The 24,172-nt window shown below is 43.7% G+C and overlaps 1 protein-coding gene across 1 annotated transcript in view; it reads right to left on the bottom strand.

The window, feature by feature from the left end:
- The window catches only part of ADAMTS16 (ADAM metallopeptidase with thrombospondin type 1 motif 16), a 174,462-nt gene that overhangs the window by 28,983 nt on the left and 121,307 nt on the right, over nucleotides 1-24,172 (bottom strand). Inside the window, exon 23 of the mRNA XM_089908358.1 lies at nucleotides 21,304-21,430. Within this exon, the coding sequence (XP_089764484.1) occupies nucleotides 21,304-21,430 (127 nt within the window). The remainder of the gene's footprint in view (nucleotides 1-21,303; nucleotides 21,431-24,172) is intronic.

Genomic DNA, 24,172 nt, shown 5'->3' with positions numbered 1-24,172 from the left:
AAATTCACTTCTTTGAACTAAAGAAAAGGGTCTCCTGAGGAAGAACAAGTAAAGGCATCAGAAAATGCTGAGGCCCGTGGACAGCTCACTGTGTACCCCAGTCTAACAGGTGTGCAGTGACATCGGCCAGGCTGTGCAAATTCTCATGGCCCTAGAGAAACCAATATATATTCCAAGTCCTGAGGAATCTATAGCCAGAAAACCTGGACTGATGAATCCAATGCCAAGGTCCCTCTAGTCTACTGAGTTCCAGTAATACTAGCAATGGCAGCTAGTATTTAATGAGATGCTTTATCTATATTAACTCTTTAATCCTCACAACAAATTTATATGGCAGTTATGATTTTCATGCCCATTTCAGAGATGGGAAACTGAGGTGGAGAAATACTAACTCATGTGCTCAAGGATATGCGGGAGCAGGTGGTGGAACCAGGATCCTGGAGTTGTGAGTGAGACCCACCACTCAGAGGCCAACTGGAGGTATGTCACAAATATGGGTCACAGTGGCCTCTAGGGGCAGTGTGGAAAACTGCCAATTCTGAAGAAAATTTCGCAAACACCCTTTGCTGCGGTCAGGATGGTAGCATTGTCTATAGAGGTAAAAAAAAAAAATGCTGTTGCTGATCCATAGACCAGATTCTGAGTTAGTGTCTCTAATAGCCACAGGTAGGCCACACAACCGTTTGGCGGGTGTGAAAACTCTTTGAAAGCTTTATTTTGAAAACAGCACATGTCTCTGAAACTCTTTTTTTTTAATTAAAAAATCATGGTGGAGATTTTGGGAAAGATGATGTGAGGCAAGAAAGAGATTCCTTTTCCCAGCCATTTATTTGTTTTCCTTTCCCAGAACAAATAAATGGCTGAGAAGCTGTGAACATATCAAAAGAATCAAAATAAAGGCATTACTCACATCACAAATCATTCAGATTTGCTCCATAAAGCACTTGGGAAAACTACACCACAGGAACAAGGCTGGGAGGAAGGAGATCAGCTCCATTTTTGGTGTATAAAAGACTTTTGTGCAAATGCTTTGATCAGAACTGAACTGAGAAAAAGGAACCTTACTTGGAACCTATGTGAAGACTGTAGAGCAACCCTCTGTCCACCAAAATGCACATGCAGAAGAGATACACAGCACTCAAAAGAGAGACTAAGGAAATGAAATATTCTGAAAGAAAACTTACTCATCAAAAACAATTTTACAAAACAGATTACACTGTCAGGAAATTAGAAGTGAGTAAGAATTCTATGAAGCAAGACATCAAGGAAGAGATAAGATGACAGGATGACATGAAAGGCAGCTAGAAGAGAAGCAACAGAAGGACACTCCCAGATAAGCAAGGAGTGAGGAAATTCATGATTTAACTATCTGACTTGAAAACTCTCCTTGAGACACACTCCTGCTAACCAGGAAAAAAATTAAACTATTAAACTCAAGAATGAGAAAGTTATTGCATGGAAAGACAGGTGAGGCCACTGGATCCATTTAAACAGACAATTTAGCTTAACCAATAAGCTTGACCACAACTGTGGTCAAGATTGTAACACAGAATTAACAAACTACCATTGCCGAAATGATAGAGATACATGATATAAAAAAATAATAATATTAAAGCTAAATTGAAATGAGAAACATGCAAGCAATTAAAACAAAGATTAGAGCATGAACTGAAGTGTGAAGAGCAGAGAATGAAAGAAGTAGAAATGTACTAATTATCTTATTTCACCCAGTAAGGTTTTTAATAGTTTTAATTTGTGAAGTTTATAAATCAGAAAAGAATGCTGAAGTATATGATTTTAAATAGTATAGGTAACTAAAGTAGATTAAGAAATATACTGTATGTTTCCTAAATAAACAGTGGGGTGAAAAAGAGAAGGCCATAAATCAAAAGTTAGAAAAGTAACAGTAGAGAAACATTAAATAACTAAAAATAGGAAGCAAACTTAGATGAAATAATTACTACAAGACTTTATCTATTAAAAAATAGCACACAAATAAAATCAGACTGATCTTACAAAATGTATAAAAATCACAAAGAAATACCATAAAATTAAAGCTACCAATGCATTAAAGAATACACAGTGATTGCTGAGGTTCATGATAGGAATGCAAGGATGGTGCAATTAACCGCACATCCCAGGTCTCATTCATCTCAGGCTGGAGAATGAGATGTGCTTTTCTTTTTTCACAAATTTAATGTCACAAGTGCTCACTTGATTGAATGATGGAAATGCATCCTAGTTCAAGTGTCTTCCAGTGACTTGGGGGCTGACACAGTGTCACTTACATAAACCCTCAGAACATCAGTCAACACTCAGTGTGCGGTCCCTTGGCTCCTGTGAGTTTCCATCTTTTGCCTGTAAAGACCACAGACCTGTGTGTATAGAGAGGGCCAATATTCTTGATCAAAGGAATATTCACCCAGGTACTACAGCTCCAGGTCCTGAGGTGACAGTGTCCTGTGGGCTTCCTTCGAGTTGGGGTGGGGGTAGGATCATGGCACTACCCTGTGTATGTATAGGACCTCACAAACTCCATAGAACAGATTTGTCAACGTCTTTCCATCTCTCCATGTCTACCACAAAACTGTTATGTCAGGAAGAAAAGGCATCAGCTAAAATTCAGTAAGTCCTGAGAAACAGGTGGCATTTCCATAAGGTAAACAGATAAAAATGCATTGGGTAGCTTCTATCATGTGAAGAGCCAGAGCTTACTTGTGAAAATGTAGGCGTATTCCGATAGGGATCATCAAAAAAGGAAGAACCATTTTAGTATTATTCTAGAAGCATATGTCATTGGGATTAGACTGGGGGTGGGGGTAAACAAGAGGTATAAACATTAGGAAAGGAAGCTAAAATTATCATTATTGGTTTATGATATAAAAAATATAAGATTATTACTGAAAATATTAGAAAGTATACAAAATTAATATTTTACTCTAGAAAATAATAACTCATTAAAATATGATGGCATAAAGATTTCACTCATAATAAAGTTATGAAATATTCAGGGAAAAATATAAATACATTCACTTACGGAAATAAATCTATGAACTGTTCTTGAAAAACCCAATGACCAAATGGAATAAGGAGGAAGAAAACATTGCTGTCTGATAGGTAGCTTCCATATTTTCAAGATTTCAATTGTCTAAATTAACGTGATAATGCAATGTAATACCAGTTAAAATGTCAAAAGGGTTCTTTTTCATTCTTTAACTTGACAACATGAATATAAAGGTCGTCTGGAAAAAAGGATTCAAGAAGCGCCAGGAAAGTTCCAAGAAAGCAAGTCATTCGTCAAAAGCTACAGTCATCAAACAGTAAGATTCTGGCACAGAAGGATGAACCAGTGAAACAGGGAAGGGCAGTAGGGCCGGTCAAGCAATTATATCCACGGATATATATCCTATCCATGTCACTGGTATCCAAATTGATATCCTATCAATTATATACAGGGATATATCATATCTAAGACAAAAGCTGGCCTTCCAACTCAGTGGGCGGAAGATTAATTTTCAATAAATAGTGCTGGGACAGATTGCTGGGAATTGGAGAAAAATTGTAGTTCCCTTCAGTTCATTCTTTATATCAAAATAAATCTTATTTTGACCAAAGTCAAATATTTAAAGTAACCAAAATGTTTGAAGAGAGTATGAATGAATATTTCATAACATTAGAGTATAAAAAAACTTTCTAAGGATGTTATATAAACAAGATTTTACTAAAATAATATAAATTTCATTGCATACTAATTAAAAAATATTATGTAACAGTTATAAGAAATGCGTCTGACAAGGTCCTACAACAAATTTCCATGAATGATTATCTAGAGAGCAAGGGTTATGTGTTGAGCAACCAAGTAGTTTATCATCCAGACTAGGACACTTTTGAGGGTAAAAGGAGCACTATACTTGCAGTGGGACAGAAGGAATTGGATAACTGTGGATAAACTGGAACTGTTCTGGGAAAATTGGAATGTATGGGACTTCTTTTTTCTATGTTATACACACTCACACACACAACCAATAAAGTAAAGAGGAGTTGTGAATACAATTTCATACTGATTCACTTACATATAACAACTGTCTGGTTGGTTTAAGTATTTCCTTGATAATTTTCTTGCTATATACTCTCCAATGCCCATCTGCCTCAGTCTCCATGTCTATACCCTAGGGATAGAAATAGTATCTACTTACTGGGGTTATTCTGAGGATTGAATGACTTAATCCCTCACTTAAGCAAGCATTAGGTTCTTGCCACATACTATTATTTTATCATTATCATCATCACCATCAGTGGGGAGACCCAGGTTTTGTGAAACCTGAAGCTTCTGTAATTTAGGACAACCCCTGTAAGAATAGTAAAATCAACACTGGGAAATTAGATGAGATTGACAGGAGCCTTAAAGCTCCAGCTTCATTGGCTCCACATAACCTCCTAATCACTAACATTCCTGGACTGGCATTGTACCTGGATCCCCATTTCCACTCCTCTTTTGAAAGTGATCCAATGGTGAATATCACCGGTTATAAGAGAAGTAGAAGTAGACCATAATTCAATTCTTCATGTCACACAGTGAGGGAGAGGACAGGGTGACCAGCCACTCTGGTTGACTTGGAACAGAGGGGGTTTCCCAGACATGGGACTTTTAGTTTTAAAATCAGGACAGTCCTGGGCCATTTGGGATGAGTTGATCACTCTAGGGGTAACACATTCTTTTCTTCTCAATACAAACAGATGTAACCATAAACTTGGGTAAAAACTTCCAATAATTTTCCTCCATATTTCAATTGCCTTGCTTCTATTTACCACTGCTAATAGTACAGCAACGTGCACAGTTGCAGTATCTTACAACTGTTTAGTTGTCAGTCTAAGTAACAATGGTAGATGCCTTTAGTAAAATGTGGTGGACTGAGTATGCATGCTTATCTCTTTGCCTCCCTTAGTGCTAAAGGGGGCCAGAAAGGAGGTTTCCCACTGAAGACGCCAACTTGGGAGAACCAGGGGAGCTGTTAAAATGGGAAGCTCTGAGACCCCCGGCCCCAGGCCCCTTATCTGCTGTGCTGGGCACACATGCTGACCCACCCCCAAACACAGACAACTAATAACAGGACCCTTCTTTGGAGAAATAGATAATCTGGGGGAAAATTCGGGAAGTGACAGAGCAGTTGAAGGATCCTGTTTCAGCCCAGAGAATGTCTAATGAGCATCTAGGTGCCTCAGTCTCAGTATGCCTAGATAGAGAAGGATTACTAGGTATTGGAGGAAGACATCATCATGAAAGGCAAAGAGAAACATCCACCACCCAATATGGAAAGGAATATGGAGGGAAAAGGATCTGTGGGCAAGAGGTGGGTGGGGGGAAAGAGAGAGAGAGAGAGAGAGAGAGAGAGAGAGAAGAGAGAGAGGGAGAGAGAGGGAGGGAGAGAGAGGGAAACAGAAAAAAAATAGAAATAAAGGAAGAGCAACAATAGACTTTCAAAAAGGAAAGAGAGGCCAGGATGTCTTAAAAGAGAGGGAACAAAGTTAAAAAATAAAAGGCATTTGTCAGATATTAAAAAAATTATCAAAACAGAGACAGTAGAAAACCTCAAAGATAAAATTTTAAAGATCTCCTAGAACAAAAAGATAAAGAGATGGACATTTGAAAAGAAAACATAAGCACATTAAAACCTGAGTCTAATGTATTAAGAGTTCAGAAGGCAAGAATATAAAGAATGAAGGGGGAGGTTATTAAACTTTTCTTTTTCCCTAAACTGAAAGGGCCCATTATGGGCTCCGCAAACAAATGAACAATAGAAACCTGGGAATAAATAAAAGACCCAAACGCTTTCACAAAGGGAGAGGTGATTATGAAAAAACCCAAACAGTTCCCAAATAAAGGATTGGGAATCTGAATAGTAGCAGACTTTGCATCAGCTGCAGGAGAAGGAAGATGGTGATGTCATGGCCATAAAACTCCAAGGGAGAGTGAACTCCACCCCGAATTCTTCTCTCAAACTCTCTGTCATCCCCAAAGGCTCAGAAAGTTCAACTCCCCAACACGTTCTCAGAGAGCAGAAAGAGGCTGTTTCCCAAATACAGTGTCAACTGAGATAGACAATGTCCTGGCAACCAGGAAACAGCATTAGTCCACATCCTAGAGAAACAAGGGAAGCCCCAAGATTGACAGGCCCAGGTTGGAGCAGAGATGGTGGCACCAGGCTGAGATGCCCAGGGGAGAGGGAACTGAGGTCTCTGGCGTGTTTAACTGTGTGGGAAGCACCGGGACAGGCATGGGACAACCATACCTCCTCCAAATCCTGTCCACTCCACACTTGCTCAGTGAGGTCTGCCCAACACCCTGCACCTCCTGCCTCCACAGCTCCAGTCTCCTCTGCCTTGCTCTATTTTTTTTTTCTTTTTATCCATGGTTTTTATCACCTCCTAAATATGCCGTTGTTTAAAAAGTACACTATGCTTATTGTTGACTGTGTCTGTCCCCCAGGAAGTTCTCCACAACACAGACTTTAATCTAGTTGCTCACTGATGTTGGCCAAGTGCCTGGCACAGAGTAGACTCTCAATGGCTATTGGTTAAATGAATCCATGAACATGAATCTTTTGGGGGTTTATGTAAAAAAAAAAAAAAAAAAACCTAAGCAGGCAAAATTCAGGCAATTATTCACTTTTAGAAAAACACAATTTTATATACAAAAGGACACAGCATCAGTGTATTCTACCTAGACAGCAGAGAATAATAAATAATGATGTAAACACCGAATACTAATGGGATATACCCTTATTGAGAGGATGGAGGCAAAGGAAGTTGGTGTAAAGAGAGGGCTTGGTGATGTGAGAGTGATACAAAGTGATGCAGAAGAGCTACATCCTCTCCTGTGATGGGTAAAAGGGTCATCTCCAAAACCGACAAATAGGAAAATGGTAATTACACAGAGTCTTTAGAAATCATGGAAGAGACCCCAAGGTAACTGAATTACTCCTGCTGGTCAGTGAGGCTGGGGGTGGGCTGGGCAGGTGGGGCAGCGAGTGTGACGTCCCAAAGTAGCCCTTAAAGTACAGAGCGGCTTTTAAACTATCTGCAGAGCTACTACATAGAATAAAAACCTATTAATATAACAGAGGCAAGAAGCAAACCCTAGGTTTAGCGTAAATGTTGGATTTTGAGAATTTAAATGAATTCTTCTCTTCAGTCCTCTTTTTCATTAAAAAATGTAATAAATGCATCAAAACAATTTAAAAAAATCTATTAAAATAATAGAGGCAAGAAGCAAAAACCTAGGTTTAGTGTAAATGTTGAATTTTGAGAATTTAAATGAATTCTTCTCTTCAGTCCTCTTTTTCATTAAAAAATGTAATAAATACATCAAAACAATTTAAAAAAATCTATTAAAATAATAGAGGCAAGAAGCAAAAACCTAGGTTTAGTGTAAATGTTGAATTTTGAGAATTTAAATGAATTCTTCTCTTCAGTCCTCTTTTTCATTAAAAAATGTAATAAATGCATCAAAACAATTTTAAAAATCCCTCTTGTTGGAATTTTGTTTGACGTAGGAGTAAAATAAGGCTACGAAAATGTGGCAGCTGGAGGGAAAAGGGGGATACTTGTGTGGATTCTTGTCTTGCGTGGGATCCAGTCAAATCTAAACATTCTAGGAGACTGTGGTCATTACGACAATTACATTCTTGGTGACCACAGTCAGAAGCATATTAAGAATTTGCTCTCTTTTAGGTCTTTTGCCCTGAACTTATATGGGATCTGTAGGAAAAGAAACCAAGTTGAACACAAAAAAATGTATGCTGTCATGCGGTCCTATTTCATCCTGCAGCATCATTTCTTTGTTGAAATGGGGTCTAGTCTTGAAGGTAGTATTTACTTGAAAATGTAGCTTATCTAAACAAATTAATTTGAGGATCTCTTTGGTTCTGGGAATATTGTTTAAAAATTCATGCATACCTTCAAAGATGCAATGAAACATAGGTAATATTTATTGGAAACTTTATAAATAAAATAAGGACTGCTTAAGCAGAAACACTGCCAAAAAAAGGATGACAAAAATCTAAGTTTCAGTAATGATATTCATACTTGTCAAAAAAATCTCATAGCCATGTGATAAAATTAATGCATAAATCTCATTTTCCTTCTAGACCTCAATAATGTTATAAGATCTCTACAACTGGTGAATATGCTTGGCAAAACCATGGCTTATAGGTGACTTTGGGATGACAACACATCAAAAGTCAATCAGAACTAAACTGAATTCTCAAGCAAATTCTAATGTGATTTGCAAAATAAATTATTAAATTCCTGTATCAAATTCTAGTCAATTAGTTTGGTCGCCCTCTTAAGCTAAAGCTCTTTCAAGGTTACATGAGTTCACTATACTCATTTGTTCAATTTCCTAGTCCTGTAAGGTCAGTGATTTTTTTTTTTTAATTTAGTGAAACTTTGTTTTAAGGTGCTAGGGGTGTGGAAGCAGGCAAAATGGAGAAAGATTATGGTGGGAAAAAAGTAACTTTTCCTTCCAAAATGACTCAGGTAGCTTTTCAGGGAGCCAAAAGGAGCCGTTTCATACTTTACCACGTGGTACCACCTTGTAAGTTTGGTCTGAAACCTTAAGGAACCTCTAGAGGCTCTACAAGTCAGGCGCCCACTTTTGCAGAGGTTGCTATGGAGACAGATGTGTGGCTGAGCATCCCACCAGCATAGGATGCAGAATTTCTGAGGTGGTGGAGGAACTCAGCCCTTAGAGGGGCTACAGTGATGCAGCAAAGGGAGAGCCACCTTTGGCCTCTTCCATCCCCTCCTCTTTGGCCTGCTCATTTCAGACTTGTGGGGTCATCTTTAGGGAAGAAATAAAGGATGGGTCCCCTCCTGCCCTTCCCATGTTCACGCTGACTTCTGAATCTGGGAAAGCTGGGGAGGGCACATGCTACTTTTGAAGAGAAGGTTCAGGAATTTTGTCTGACACTATGGCCTTGGACTTCTCATACATTAAAACAAAACAAAACAAAGGGAGACAGTCTTCTTAAAGTATCTTCCTCTAAAAACCTAGTTTATTACAGTGTCATATCATGTCAAGTACCAGGAGCCAAGCTGGACACTTGTCACCTGTTTTCCACCATAAAAAGAATATGCCTGGTTTCTGAGCATAAATTCAGGCTGATGGCCTGAATTATCATGTGTGACCCACCCCAAGTATACAAACGGTAGAGTTTGTGAATCTTCTCATTAAACCTAAACCGTGTTTAAAAATGCCACTCTCATGAATGAAAGTCACTGGGTGTTGTTAAATAAGATAGGATGATTTATAGTTAAACTGAATATGGAGAGTATATTATTCAACTATGTTGAGGAAGACAGTAACGTGACATTCTGGTAGATGGACTTGTTAGCAGTCTGAAATGCTTTTTCCTTCTTTTTTGATCCTTACTGTCTATATTTAAGTCATATAATTTTGACTTCACGAGCTGAATCATCAGGGGGATATGTGATTTTTCTAGGACTGATGCTCAGAATTTTGACACCTTATGCCCGGCTCAGGAGAGGGCTAATCCAAAAAGACCCTGGCAGCTTGAACCCATGTCTGCCTGGCAGGGAGGCTGCACACAGGCCCTGGATATAGATACTCATCACACACGGGGCACAGAAGAGATGTCTGCAAATCAACATCTCTTTCAGGGAGGTTCCTAGAGAAGAGTGTTCAATTTCAATAACTGATTTTGAACTGACAGATAGTTCAAAATACTTGGCCAATATTCAATCAATATTCAAACAGCCATCCTCCTTCCTGCCCTTTGGTCTTGCCCTCCGGAAAATACAACATGAAAAACAAACCAACTTGGCCTGAAACGACAAATTGGGGATGATTTCAGTCCACTGAACGAACGACCCGGTTCTCTGGTTTCTGAAGTCATGTTTCCTGAGACATGGCTCCTCAGGATGCAGAGTGCTCCCACGTCCCAGACTCCTGGGAGCGTTCATCCGAAGCTTTTCAGCACAGACATGGGCCTGGAGACTTCCTGCGGGGCAGAGTCACATGCTTCTAGATGCTTCTAGAAAGGGGCAGCGGAGGCCCTTGGGATGCCCATGTGGGTGGCCTCCTGCAGTGGGTGTTCTTGCTTCCTGAACTGAGCCACAGACTGACTGCTAGTTTATTCACATTTGGTGTCCAGGTGGGAAATAAAACGCACATCTTTAAACACTGGATAAAAACTAAGCCCTGTTAGATGGAGGTAAAAACGAGGTCACCTGGGGGGAAGAACAGAACGCCACCCCCGTTTCCAGAATTGAATCTACCTGTTTTCCTCGTTTCATTAATTGAGCACTAATCAGTACCTGAAAAATACTAACCATGCATTTTGGCAAAACGTGAACCCTCTTAACCACCAGGAGTTTCTTGGATACACATATTTTTATTGGTGAATCACTGAAATGAGATGAATTATAACCTATTTCTTTTTTCTTTTTATCCTAAATCTGGTTAAGCCAAATCTCCCCACCAAATCTGTACCCATGACCTGGGTAATTAGGGTTCAACTTAGGACCTGCAGGCCTAAGTGGGCTCTCAGGGAGATGCCCACCTGAGACTTACATGGCTGGTCAGGGCACTACCCACCTTGATTGCTCCTTCCCCTCAAGGCAGCAGCTGCTCCTCCCCTCACTCTTAGGTAGTGAAATGGAGCAGGACCCTACAGGGCCTTCCCAGGTCCTCCTCCTGCCTCCTGGTTGTAGAAAAATTTTAGCCAAAGAATGAATTTATTCAGAGAAGTGAGAAGATGCAGAAGCAAAGAAAAAGTCAAACAAGACAAAATAATAATAGTTTAGCCATTCAACAAAGTCAAGGACATTTAGTTCCTTCTCAAGGGCTGTAGATTATATTCTGAGTCATGTTCTTAAAGCTCTTTTGTAGAGACTGATACCTTCACCAGGTGGAAGAATTTAACTACATGATGACCAGATTGTAACCACGACAAAATCTGCACCATCTTACACAATTCTGAGAACTTGGCCTCGAGGAAATGGGAAGAAACCAGCCCTGGAACTGAAGATTAACCGTACTTACAACAATCAAGATATTATTGATCAGCCCACTGCATGACTAATTTTGATTTCAGAGCTGACTGAACTGTTTCTGCATGTAGCACCCTCCCTCTGCCTGTGCACGCCTGAAACTCCCCTTTGAAAGCTCTTGCCCTCTGATTGGCAGTGGGGAGTTGGCCTTTGGATATAAGTCCACCTTCTCCCCAGGTTGCCGGCCTCCAGAATAAAGCACATTTTCCTATCCTACCAACACTTTTCTCTCGAGTATCGGCTTTCAGCTGGACCTGCATTTGGTAACAGAAGGACTTGGCTTCCTTCACTGGGAAAACGAACTTCCTCAGCGTCTGGCCATCACCTCTCCTGCTCCCGCCTAGGGCCACCCTCACAGCTGTTGACACATCTGAGCTCTCAGTCCCCTCCCTGATCATTTCCAAAGATGCACGTGCTCGCTGCACCAGCTCTCATGTGAAAACGAGGGAAGCAGCAGCCAACCCTCCTGGGCTTCACGGCCATTCCAGGTGCGGTTCTGTCCCTTTGCTTCCCTGTATGGTGAGACTCCGTGGGGACACGCCTGTGCTCATGTGCTCTGCTTTCTCATCTCTCTCTCTCTCAACCCCATGCCTTTGTTCCCACCCCCACTGGAAATGGTCACATGGTGCTGGTGATCCTGACCTTCCTAAATGTTCTCAATACTTGAGGAGCAAGATGTGAGTGGGCCTGGCCTCCAAGGTGATGCACGCTTGGACTCCCTCCCTCTTTCCCGCAGGTGTCTTCTGTCTGCTGTCTGCCTCCTGACCCAGTGCCTTCTCACCCTCCTCAAAGAAAGCACACAGAGAACTCTAGCAATTTTGCCAGTTCTCTATAACTGCTCTGTAAGGAGATTTAATCCAGTTTAAGCTCTGTCACAGTTCACTTAGCTTTTTTCTATAAGTTACTTATTTCTGAGAGTTTTATAATAATCACGTGTGGGTAATCTCGTATATTTTAAAAGTTACACTGATTTATATGGTTGTTTATTTATTTATATCAAAAAGCAGTGGTGTGAAAGAAGGAGAAAGCCATAAAAGAGCATAAAGAGAACTGTACAAACTCATCAGAAAAGAGTAAAGCCATGGAGCAATCAGATGCAAAGACAAGCCCTGGTAAATGGAGGACACAAATCCTAAATCCAGACCTAAATTTAGTACAAGAGCAACCATACCTCATATAAATGGGCTAAGCTTGTGTGTAAAAGATATTCTTGATTTGATAAAGTCAAAATCCAACAGAAAATTATTTAATCAAGGTGCAGAGAAACCTAATAAAACAGACGTTTAAAAATAAAGGTAATGAAGAAATGTAAGCCAGGTCAAAAATAAGTAAATGGAGGCTAATGACATAATGTTCATTTCTGAAAAAAATAGATCATCCACTGAAAAGCAATATTAGGGATAAGGATGGACATTATTTAATAATAAAGAACAATTCATGCAGAAACCACACGTGCAGAAAACCCTACCTAACAACATAAAGTGGAATTTTAATGTTAACTATAAAGTAAAATTAATAGGAGAAACTGAAAAATAAACAATCGTAATGAGAGATTTTAAAGTATTTCTCTCAGAAACAGACACACAAGATAGACAAAGAGTCAGAACATATTTGAATAAATAAGGAGCTTGACCTGTCATATAAATAACCCTAATACAACACAAAACACACATTCCTTCATTCCCGCAGAAAATATTTATAAAAACTCCCATTCCTAAGACATAAAGGAAGTCTTGAAAATGCTAAAAATGATATTGTTTTTAACTCTTCCTTTGATCTCAATGTAGTAACATCTGAAATAACAAAAAATTTTCCCTGAAGCCTCAATAAATTTAGAAATGCAAAAAACAATCATTCTAAATAATTCACGGATCAGAGAATAAAACAATGGTGCCTAATCTTACATAAAAACCAACATACTGTGTTCTCTCCCAAAAAAGATATGATTCTGAGAGAAACTTCAGATATTTTCAGAAGCCCTGATTAGTATACTTGCAGTGAATATACAGATATACATATAGATTTGTAGTAAAATATATTCTATGTATCTATCTACCTACTTACCTATCTAATTGTCATCTATCTATCTATTCTATTTATCTATCTGTAGATTTGTTTTTCATTTTTGTATTTGAAGCATATGCCATAGTGTATATTATGAGGGGACTTGATGAATTTTAGTTTTGACTTCATATTGAAGCCTGAAGACCAGAATAATAAAAGTATTATGAAAATTTTAGGTGTTATTTAACTTTTATAAGTGAGTTCCAAGTAAGTTCCCTGAAATATAGAAGTATTCCTAAAGTGCCTTTCTGCCTTTGCTCACATAGATATATATATATATATATATATATATATAAACAACAAAATACACAGACACACACATACTGCCACACATGCATGCACCAAAACAAATAAAGCAAAACAAATAAGCAGACAAAAAATGAAACAAAACAAAACCCAAACTGTTTTACAGAAATATGTAAGGCAGAGTTTTAGGTGTGAAATGATGAAGCCAGATCTAAAAAGTTAGCTATAATTTTTATATCCCCACTGCTTCTGCAACGGTTTCCATGTTAATATTTCAGCAACTGAGGAAATAAGTCAAATCAGTCTGCTTAGGACCAGTTGGTCCATATTTGTAACTTGATTTTCATTGTGAATATATTGTAACAAATATCTATACCAGCCTGAATGTATTTTAACCTCATTGTTTTGGTTAAGTGACATCTTTCCTGGAGGAGATAGAGTAAGACATCCTCTTTTATATTGAGATATTGTCACATCTAGGTGATTATACAGTTTCAAGTCGTGACCCTAGCACCTGAACTGGCAACTTCACACTTAAGCTGAATGCTTCTCCAAAGAGTGTCAATTACAGAGATGCTATAACACTTCTGGTTTCCCTGATTAACCATAGAGGGTTAGATGCCTTTTCAAAGGGGGTGCAGTGGAGGGAGGACAAGGCTTCGCAAGAAAAGTGAGGCCCCCTTAGGGAGATGGCGTGTGTGTGGGCTTGAGCTGCAGCACCAGGTGCCCTAGATACAGGCAGGCTCGTTACAAGAAGAACAGGACAGAGAAGCTGGGGAACCCAGAGGACACAGGTTCTGTAAAGCTCTCCTCAGCATTACTTCACGCATCTGCAAGTATTCTTAAGTCCAGCAAAATTGGCGCTCAGCCCGTAAGTGGAAAGAAAATAAGAAAAGATAATTGTACCAAGTATATCCTTCACATCTGCCACTGTGGTGTCACCAGAGAAATCCATGAGTTGAAGTCATTGTCTTCCAAACTCGAGTAATATATAATTGATTTACTAAAAGAAGAAACATTCCAGTACAGTTTCCAAAGATTCCAGAAAAGAATGTTGACACAGAAGTCAGGCTGCGGGGCAGGGCTGGCTGTATAACTTGTGGAATCCACTGCAAGGTGCAAAATCATGAGGGATTTCAAGTTGGTTGCATCAGAGAATTAAACCAAGAGGCGGACCTTCTGAGCACCGGGCCCTGGGTGAACAGGCAGGTCACACACACAGGAAGCCAGTCCTGTGGCTTGTTTATTCCGTCACTCTGCTAATTAAACGAACTGAAATACTCATTTCTGTAGCATCCTGGGAGTTAAACCATTTCACTTATATGGATCACCTCAGTGACCACGGACCTTTTCATTCCCTTGCTAACCTATACACTACTGGGCATTCATATTTTCAAGGCTTGTATGTAAGAGATGAGACAAAAAAGTTACTGCCCCCTTTCCTGTCACCGGCAGTGTTGCCATAAGAAGATCATTAGTCATAAAGTTCTCCTGGTGCGTCTTCTCTGTCATTTCTACCAAATGGATGCAGTTACCCGCTTCGGTATCTTGGCCGTAAAAGAAGCAGTTTTGCTGATAGGTTTGTAGAGGGTCAGCAAAGTATCGGCAAAACCAGTATGATCATCCAGATATCAAGCAGAGAGGCATACAGAGGGGGCTACATGTGTACTGGGGTGGGGGGCATCCGATGACAGTATGTCTTATCTACACGCTTACTCTGCATTCCTAGAATAATACTGAAGAGAGAGGAAAAGTGTTCGTTTGCCATCTGGAAAGCATTTCCTCTTGTTCCACCTTCAGTCCATGGTCCAGGAAGGCGTACAATTAATGTCTGTGCTTCGAAAACTAGAGAGATAAGATAAATGACAGGAAGAGCCACTCCATTTAGATAAACTGAGAAATAGAAAGGAAATAAATAGCCGTGTGATTTATAGTTCACGTTTCAAAAGCAAGCGATAAAAATGCCTGATTCTCCCTCAAATGAGCCGTGGGAGAGCCCCACGCTGCCGTCTGTGAGAGGCCCTCCTCCTTGCAGGGCGCCGGCCTCGCTCAGTCCCAGGGGAGCAGCTCTCGAAGTGCTGACGCTCCATTATTTGGCCGTGATGCTCCTGCTGGCCGGAGCCTCGCAGACGTTTTGAGATCCTCCTCCTCCAGCTAGGAGGCTCCTGGACTCCCAGGTCTCTGCCTCGCGGAGATTTACGAGCTGCGACCCCATCTGCGACACCGTGCGTGCGCGCCTTCGACGCGCTGCGCGCACATGTGCTTGGGGAGGGCTCGGGAGGCAAGGGGTTCCCACCAGCGGAGTAGTTTTCCTGTTCTTGTAACTTACAAAGGAGAAGGGCTGTGGATTAGCCTATTTTAAAGTCTCCGCTTCGCGGTCCTTTGGCGAGCCTCCTTCACTTCACGTGGAGCTGGAGACGGCACATTGCACCCTGCTGCATCCTCCCCGCCCCGAGTGAGCCGAAGAGGTGGGAGGCTGAGGACTGCAGCCACGCAGTGTGGCCACTGTGGCTTTGTGAGGCCGCGGAGAAGCAGGTGGACACGCGGCTCGAGAGGGTCGTGGACGGCCGCCTCGCAGGAGCAGTCTAGTAAGAAAGGCAAGGGTTCTCCTGCTTGGACAAATAAAGCTTGGGTTTGCTGCCCACTTAATCAGGGACAAAAAAATCATCGGTATTCTGGGCAAGAGAGAAATGTATCTCACATTTCAAAGGACAACAAAACTACTTTTAAAATTAAGATCTATTTTCCCAATTCAACTGCTAAAATGATAATCCACAAGGACTGAGGCACATAATACAGGTTCATTCTTCTGTGTTTGTCATTGATCGTTTTGCTTCACAGACTAATAACTAATGTGAACTTGTTTCTCCTTTTGCAGCAAAAAATAGAATAGCCAAGATTTACTGAGTGTTTTAGAACATGTACTGAGCTAAGAGCTTTCACGTGGATTCCCTCAACAAATCCTGACCTTGTGTTGCCCTGATTATGTACAGGTGGGAGTACCAAGGTGGCAGCTCAGCTCACACCTTCGACCAGGTGCGAGCTGGCAGGCATGGGCTATGCTGCTGTAGCCCCTTAGCATGCTAAGTCCACTCCACCAAAGGACTTGGATGCAGAAGAGCTGTGGGCTGGGAACTGGGAAACTTTGTCCCACCCGGACCATAGACACCTGCGGGCTGCCTTGTCATCAGGCTCCTGCAACTGGCTGGGGGTGAAGCAGAAACCCTGCAGGCGCCCCTCTTGTCCTCCTCAGGGGTCTCCCAGCAGGGACGCTTGGCATTAGTTTCACTGCCAGGCTTTCTATTGTCTCCCAAAGCTTTCTCTTTCAGAGGAAATATAAATATCAAAATATATGAGATGTATAAATCAAAGAGCTCAATAAGGTGGGGGCCTCTGGGTTTTCTGGGGTGATTTGGGTGCCCTCACTGTGTTCTCCACAGGCTGTTCCCATGCACCACTTCCAGTCTCCTCGAGACTGATCCTGTTGCTCCTGAGCTGTGCCTTTTCTTTGCACACAAAGCTCTTGACAGAGTTTACTTGTAAAATTCTACACCAATGAGTTAAGTACAGAATATAAGATGTAGAAGAATCCAGAGAACTTGTTGGCTCTGGGTCCCTGGGGTGGGAGGAGGTCAAGTGAGAGAAACAGTGGGCTGAACAGGGGACCTACCGGAAAAACTAGTAGCATACAAATATACATACATTTATAATCTTGCTTAAGGAAACCCAACACCCATTTAAAAATCTTTCTTGGAAGGAATCCATCAGCATGAAGGAGAAGGAGAGACATAACTATGAAGTTTCCTGGGGAGAAGCGGGACCCTGGTCCAGTGTGAAGGAAGGAAGGCAGAGTGATGGGGGTGTCTCAGGTGGCATTGGTGGGAGGAGGGGGTGGCCATCGCCTGAGCCCATCTCTGAGGTCTGAGGTCCTGGGCCAAGAGTGTGGGCTGGAGAATAAGAAAGCTGGAGGAGACAGGAGGTGATGTAATATCACTGTCCTGCGAGGGACCAGATGCCCAGGGAAGGGTGAGAGGACTGCCTGCCATCCTGGACGGCCAGGGAAGCCGGTGACCGTACATTCAGAGTGAGAACGTGGGCTTGTGATCTTCTGGCAGCATTAAGCTCCCGAGCTCCACAGGCAGCAGAGTGAGTGATGAGAGAGGTGTCGCCAGGCTGGGTTTTCTGGGCAAGTGGAGTTGGACAAGGGGGTTAAAGCCTGGACACCTGGTGAGACAGGAGGACACCTCGAGCATGGATCTATCTGGGAGCCCAGGAGCTGCAAAGACAAAGAGGCCATGGCCAGGGCAGGGTGTTTAGAAACAAGGTGTCACAGGGGCAGCAGGTAGGAGGCAGGAGAGGGCTCAGCTGCCCCAACAGAGACCACGGAAGCACAGCTCAAACATGGGAGGGAGCACTTCCCCTTCACATGGAGGGCTGGGCTGGAGACATGGGGCGGAGGGGGGCAGCTCTGCCCCAGGGAGTCATCAGGGATGCTGTCTTGTGACTCCACATGCTTTGTCGGGTCTGGAGCTGACTAAGGCCAGCTCTGCTACTGCTCAGGAGAGGGGACAGGAGGGGAGGAAGTAGAGCTTCTGCAGAACTCCCTTAAAGGCACCTGCATCTCTTCGGCTCGCATCCCATTGGCTGACGATGATCTAGGAGGGGGATGGGGAACGTCCACCAGGGCGTCCGTGCATGAGCGTGAGTGTGAGAATGTGTGTGAGCATGGGTGTGTGACTGTGTGTGTCTGGGGTTCTATTAACAAAGACAAGAAAGAGGAAATGTGCATGGAGGAGCGCTGCCTGGCAGTCCTTGCTGACGGCAGGAGTGAGAGGCTGGGACAGGATTGGAGAGGCAGGGAGCGCGATCACTCACGTGGATGCTAATGGCCACAGGCGGCTCTGGTGACCGAAAGTGTCTGATGAGACCTCAGTCCTTAAAGCTATGGCTCATCAAGAATAATACAAGCTCTCTTCCTCTTGGGGCAGATCTTGAAGGAGGCTGTCCTAGGGCGGGTACTTTATGTGAGAGACACGTGGAAACATACAAATAAGGCTTATTACAGATTACGAGAGAGTTGACGAAGCAGCGTCTTATTTCTCAATGGCAGCATACAAACAGGACTGGCTGGGCTCACCTACAAGACCCCCCAAGGGAGAGTGGGGTCACAGAGCTTCGTACTTAGGGCATACGTCTGTGTGTTTTCTCTTTGTCAACTCACAGCTGAGGAAACCGAGGCACCAGGAGGTGAAGCCACTTTCCCAAGACCATGCCACAGGCCTGGAGTTCTTGCCCTGGCCCATGGGACCCTGGTTCATCCCTGAATTCTACAAGCATTTATTGAGAGACAGGTGCAGCTCTTGTCCCTCAGGATACGACAGTAGACAAAACTAACATCTGACCCTGGAGAGATTTTCTGGAATCAATGAGCATGAAAATTCTGTACCAGGAACAAAGACGCATCTAAACAGACACAAGAGATGATGCTAATAGTCATGGATAATGGTTGAGAGTAAGGACAGTTTTGCCTGACCACGTAAGGTATGCTAGAGTTCTATCACTGAAATCCAATAACCAATAATCCAATCCAATAAGTGACCTTTGTGGAAAGTGATATTTCTGGCGCACGTACACGGGACCAGACGCTGGTAGAAGCAGCCTGCCATCTGGAGTAACACTGGACAGACAGCAGCTGGGCATCACTTAAATGCCTCCCCTAAGGGCTCAGCTTTCTCCCCGCACCATGGGGTGGAGGCCGTCCTCGGAGAAGCAGTAGTTGCTGGCTACCGTGGCTGCCTCTGCTCCCCCTGCCCTCTCAGGGCTGCCAGCCACTCCTGCATCCTGCGCTGAGTCCTGCACGGTTTGGAGATGCAGAGGGGCCTATTCAGGGTGTCCCAACCACCACTTCGCATCTGAGTTACGGGATGCTTAAAATCACGAAGCTGGAAGCCGAGGGGTGGGTGACTTAGCCCGGGGCTGGGGTGAGTGTCCACTTGAGTCCATTGTAATGAGCTTCACCAAAGCCACCTGGGCAGCTTGGACTACAAGGGGATGAGCCACTCACACGATCCCAGGGAGAGATTCCAGGCAAGAACTAAATATTCCCAATCAGCCTGAGCTTTAACATTCCGATGGATTTAGTCCCAAGTCACCAGTAACTTTAGTTTCCCCTGCACATAAAAGTCACACGCACAAACACACCCCTCTTAGTCTAAATTAGTGAGGTTTTTCGGCTTTTCAACACTGTTAACTAGTTGCCTTGAGGCACCCTGGATTCCTCTGACTTAGCAAGAACTCGGTGCACTATGGAAAGAGAACCCCAGTGCCTGCAGCAGTGCTCTTAACATCCTTCTCCCCAAGGCTCCTTGGAGATGTATGATCAGAGGTCACAGTGAGGTCCACGCTGTGTTACCTGGAACACAGGTGCAGAGCCGGCTGTCCGGGGAGAAGGGGTCAAGTTGGTGCAACACCTCAGCGGACCCTGGGAGCCCTGGCTGTCTGGCCCCTTGTTTCCTTCGGACAGGAGGTTCATTTTGCAGAAGTGGTGCTGTGCTATATCTTCTCTTGATTGACCAGGGGCTTCATTTCGTAAACCATCCTGGACGGTGTGCACTTGGTGTGTCGCTTCAGGCACAGAAGGAGCCCACAGTGGCTGAGCGTCTGTCTGCCGTCCAGCCCTGCGCAGACCATGGGGGCGCCCGGCTGGCTGCAGGATCGCTGACAGGTGAAGCGAGGACCAGGTTGGGTATCAGTTCCAGGAGCTCCTTCGGTCCCAGAAAAACCCCCAGGTGGGCCTCCAATGCCTCGGTGGGTGATGGGCCTCAGGCGCTAAATTCCTTTTGCAAATACTGACCCATCTCTCTCTCTCATTACCAGGCTGTGGGGCATGGTAGCCGAGGAGTCCGGCTGAGTCGGGCCACTGGCCCTCTGAGAGGACACATCTTCCCAAGAAGGCCCCGCTCCCCTCACAGCGGTGGGGGGCAAGGTCCCGGCCTCTCAGATGCTGGTCTGTGTCCTCCATCTCTACCCTAAGTGAGGGACCAGGGACCCACAAACTCAGAGAGAAGGGAGACAGTGCCTCCCTCCCTCTTGGGTTTTACTGTCTCTGGGGGAGGCATCCAGCTTTCTGCTTTTGAGGCTCAGCTCAAACAGAGCCATCTCCTGTGGATCTTTAAAATCAAGACGTATGAGATCACATGTGTTCTGGCGGGTACCTCCGCTGTCTGAAGGGTCTAGCGGGCCTTTCATCCCATAAATACGTTACTCAGATGATTTCCACAGCCCCTCTGTGAAGATGAAGCAAGTGAGAAGCAGACAGACTACGGACAAGCCCAGGGAGTGATGGCTGAGGAGGGCAGGGCAGGACCACGGCTGCCTCCTAGGGGTCCTTCCCAACCCCCGTGTCAGGGAACCTGAGCTTTCTTCAGAAACGTGGAGGGGCGGCAGTACTGGGGACAGGTGAGTAGGATGACAGAGCCCTGCTTTCTGTGGCCCGTCCCACAAGTGTGCAGCGTCCACATTCCCTCTACAGCCTGGACAGGCCTCGCCAGCAGATTCTTCTAACAGGTTTCACTCAGTAAGAAAAGGAAACGCCAGCGAAGGGGATAGAGGCTGCGAGGGAAAGTGTTCCTATGTCCACAGCACACCATCCCTCCCACAGCCTGCACTGAGTAAGACAGAACAAGCGCCATCTACTACGAGACCTTCGCTCCCACTGACAAGGCTTTGCAGGCTGTTTCCAGCCCCGGTGCACTTTATTTGGCTCACCTGTTCAGGCAGTTCTTGTTCCCTTTGCCTCTGCTGTCACGGATTATGTGGCAGTGGATGGCACTTCTATTCCCCAGACTCAGGAGCACCAAGGCCTCAGCATTATATCTGCAAAACCCTGACATACATTCAGAGGAACATGGCAGTTCTTACCTGGGGGGACAGGCGGACACTTTGCAAGGCATGACCCCTGTGACAGGCCGGGTGTCGGGGTTGCAGAATGATGCGTTCACCGGGAACCTCAGGTCTCTGTAGCAGCCTGCTCTCGTGGTCATCTGCCCTGTGAGAGAGTGGGGTGCACAGTGAAGGCTCACAAACATGCCCTGTGGTAAAAGGCAGACGAAGAGCTAATGAAATCTCTTGAAAAAAATCTTTACTGTATTGGCACGTCTTTGCATTAATGGCCTTTGGCTGACTACTAATATTCTACTTTTCTGGCCTGTCTTGGTGATTTCTATCAGTGAATTGCATCAATTCTAGGATGGCTTGTATCTTCCCCCTACATTTTAACATCTTGTAACGTGTGTCTTGTTATGGGTGCCAACATATATTTGACAAAACAATCTTTTGGTTCTTTTCTATTGTTTCCAGAATTGGAAACACCAGACATTTTTTCAAAACAAACCCATATTAAGTATACTCACTTGTGCTTCTAAGTGAGAGGGCACAACAGGAAATGATCGGTAATAAACCAGAAAGAAATACAGACAACAAAGTGATAAGCGCTTCCCCACCAGAGAATTCACAGAGCAAAATACCTCCAGGGTTGCAGCCGGATGGTGACCTTTTCACAACCATGGCTTGGATGTTGCCTCAAATGAGGTCAACGGAAATGAAAGTAGGTCTGATTCTCAGCTCCATTTATACCCCCAGGGCTACTCAGGCTTTCTGAGCATCTCTCAATAGGTTCGATATTTCAACTCATTAAATTTACTGAAAAAGGTACCAATGGGGCTTCCCTGGCAGTCCAGTGGTTAAGATTCTGCCCTTCCAATGCAAGGGGTGCAGGTAGGTTTGTTCCCTGGTTGGGGAACTAAGATCCCACGTGCCACAGGGCATGGCCAAAAAATAAATAATTTTTTAAAAAGGAACCATTACTTACAGCAGGGTACCTAGACTAGTCAGAATCACAGAGACAGAAAGTAGAAGGGTGGTTGCCAGGGGATGGGGGATGAGGGGCTGGGGAGGTGTCTCATAGGCAGAGTTTCAGTTTGGGAAGATGGAAAAGATCTGGAGATGGATGGTGGTGACATTTGCACAACAATGTGAATGTGCTTAGTGCCACTGAACCATGCATTCAAAAGTGGTTAAAATGGTACACTTTATATCACATATAATATATATCATATATTTTACCACAATACAAAAGGGCTGTAAATAGATATATATCTTGAAGGATGAAGTTAAGGAGTTCATTCAGTGAAAAGGAGCAAAAAAAAGAAAGAAAAAGAACGAAACCAGTGTTGATTTTAAAAATTAACACAGTTAATATTAAGATTTAAAATGATTTTTATTGCTGTGCTTGGAAAATGGATGCAGTCCTCCTGTCCATGAGGCCCATCTGTTTTACTTCCTCTGCAGTCAAGGCTGCACTGCTCAGAATGACCTGTATCCAACTTGGTCCCCACAGGCAGATGACCAGAGGTGTCTCATAAAGGAAGGGACCCAAGACATGGTTTCAGAGGACCAAAGCCACAGGCTGGCAACTCCATGCTCAACAGCATCTAATGCTCGGTTCTCTATGAAACCGAGTCCCTTACTTAAAGAACACTAAAAGTCTCTAAGATATACGTGGAAACAAGTTTGACATTTGGCTTTGCTTTGTCAAAAGGAATAAGGCAAGTCGATGGGGAAAGTTCCCTTCTCTAGAGAATCAGTTTCCTTGATCAGTAGAGGGAAAAGAGCCCTCCTGGGTCCCAAGCACAGATCTCATGCATCTGAGCCCCAGACCACTTCCTGCCTTGGGTATGGCCCTGTCGGTGCTGATGGAGGACATCAGAGGTGACATAGGACCCTTGTGGTTTTGTGCGATTATTCAGCTCTCTGCCAACTTGACACAATCATATTTTAACCAAGTTAAACAGTTTTTATTTGATACACCCCAGTGGGATTTCACAACTGTATCTTCCTGATTTTAATGGTCTCTCATCAGGAACAGCATATTAAAAGTGACTTTGATAAAGGTCATGGAATATTTCTGCAGAAATCTAAGAAAATTTACTTAAACATGTTGAGAATCTTGAAAGTGAGTATTTCTATGAAAGAACAAGATTTAAGTCACATACAGCAAGTGTCCCGGAGCAGTAACAGGAAGAAGGTCAAGGTGAACCTCAGTCCCACGAGGCAGAAGAATGATAATAAAAAAAGAATATTTCCAGGCTCTGCTAAGACTGAAGCCGTGGCATTTGTTCTAATATACAGATTTAGTAAAATCAAAGATGGGCTTGGTGACCTGTGTAGCAAGGCCATGGAGCCCTCGTGGTCACAGCTTTCCTGGGGACGGGGGGAACCAAGAGGCACGTCAGGCAACGCAACCCACTGACACCTGCTGGGCTTCACTGTGGAAGGAAGCACATATCGGAAACCCATCTCTTTCATTGTCCTTGATGTGGTACCAAGCCAGCTGTGTGCCCTGTCACTACGTCACACACAGAACAGACGCAAACACGCAGTGATGGGCACTGGAGGAGGGTCCCTCACGTCTTACACTCCAAGCCTTGCACAGGTTCGCCCTCGTCCACTTTCCCGGAGGCGCTTTCCTGGGCATCACCCTGACTGCACGTGGCGATGGATTACTGACCCGCCCCCGTCTCCTGCCCTGCACCCGCTCTTAGCCCCGATGTCCCTAGGCTGCCTCCTGGACTCACAGACCTGGCCGTCTAACAGATGCACAAATACATAAACATCCATTTCAAAGCAGGCTTCCTCCAGTCCCGCCTGTCCGGGTCTCTGTGTGGTCAAGGGATCAGTCTTGTAGTCCCCTGCCCCCCACGCCCATGCCTTACTCCAGGCATTCCTCCTT

This window comes from Delphinapterus leucas, chromosome 3 (assembly GCF_059928025.1).
Source record: "Delphinapterus leucas isolate spDelLeu-1000000601 "Yukka" chromosome 3, BTC_Dleu_Yukka2, whole genome shotgun sequence".
Classification (NCBI taxonomy): Eukaryota; Metazoa; Chordata; class Mammalia; order Artiodactyla; family Monodontidae; genus Delphinapterus; species Delphinapterus leucas.
This window is presented reverse-complemented; position numbering and strand designations above follow the sequence as displayed.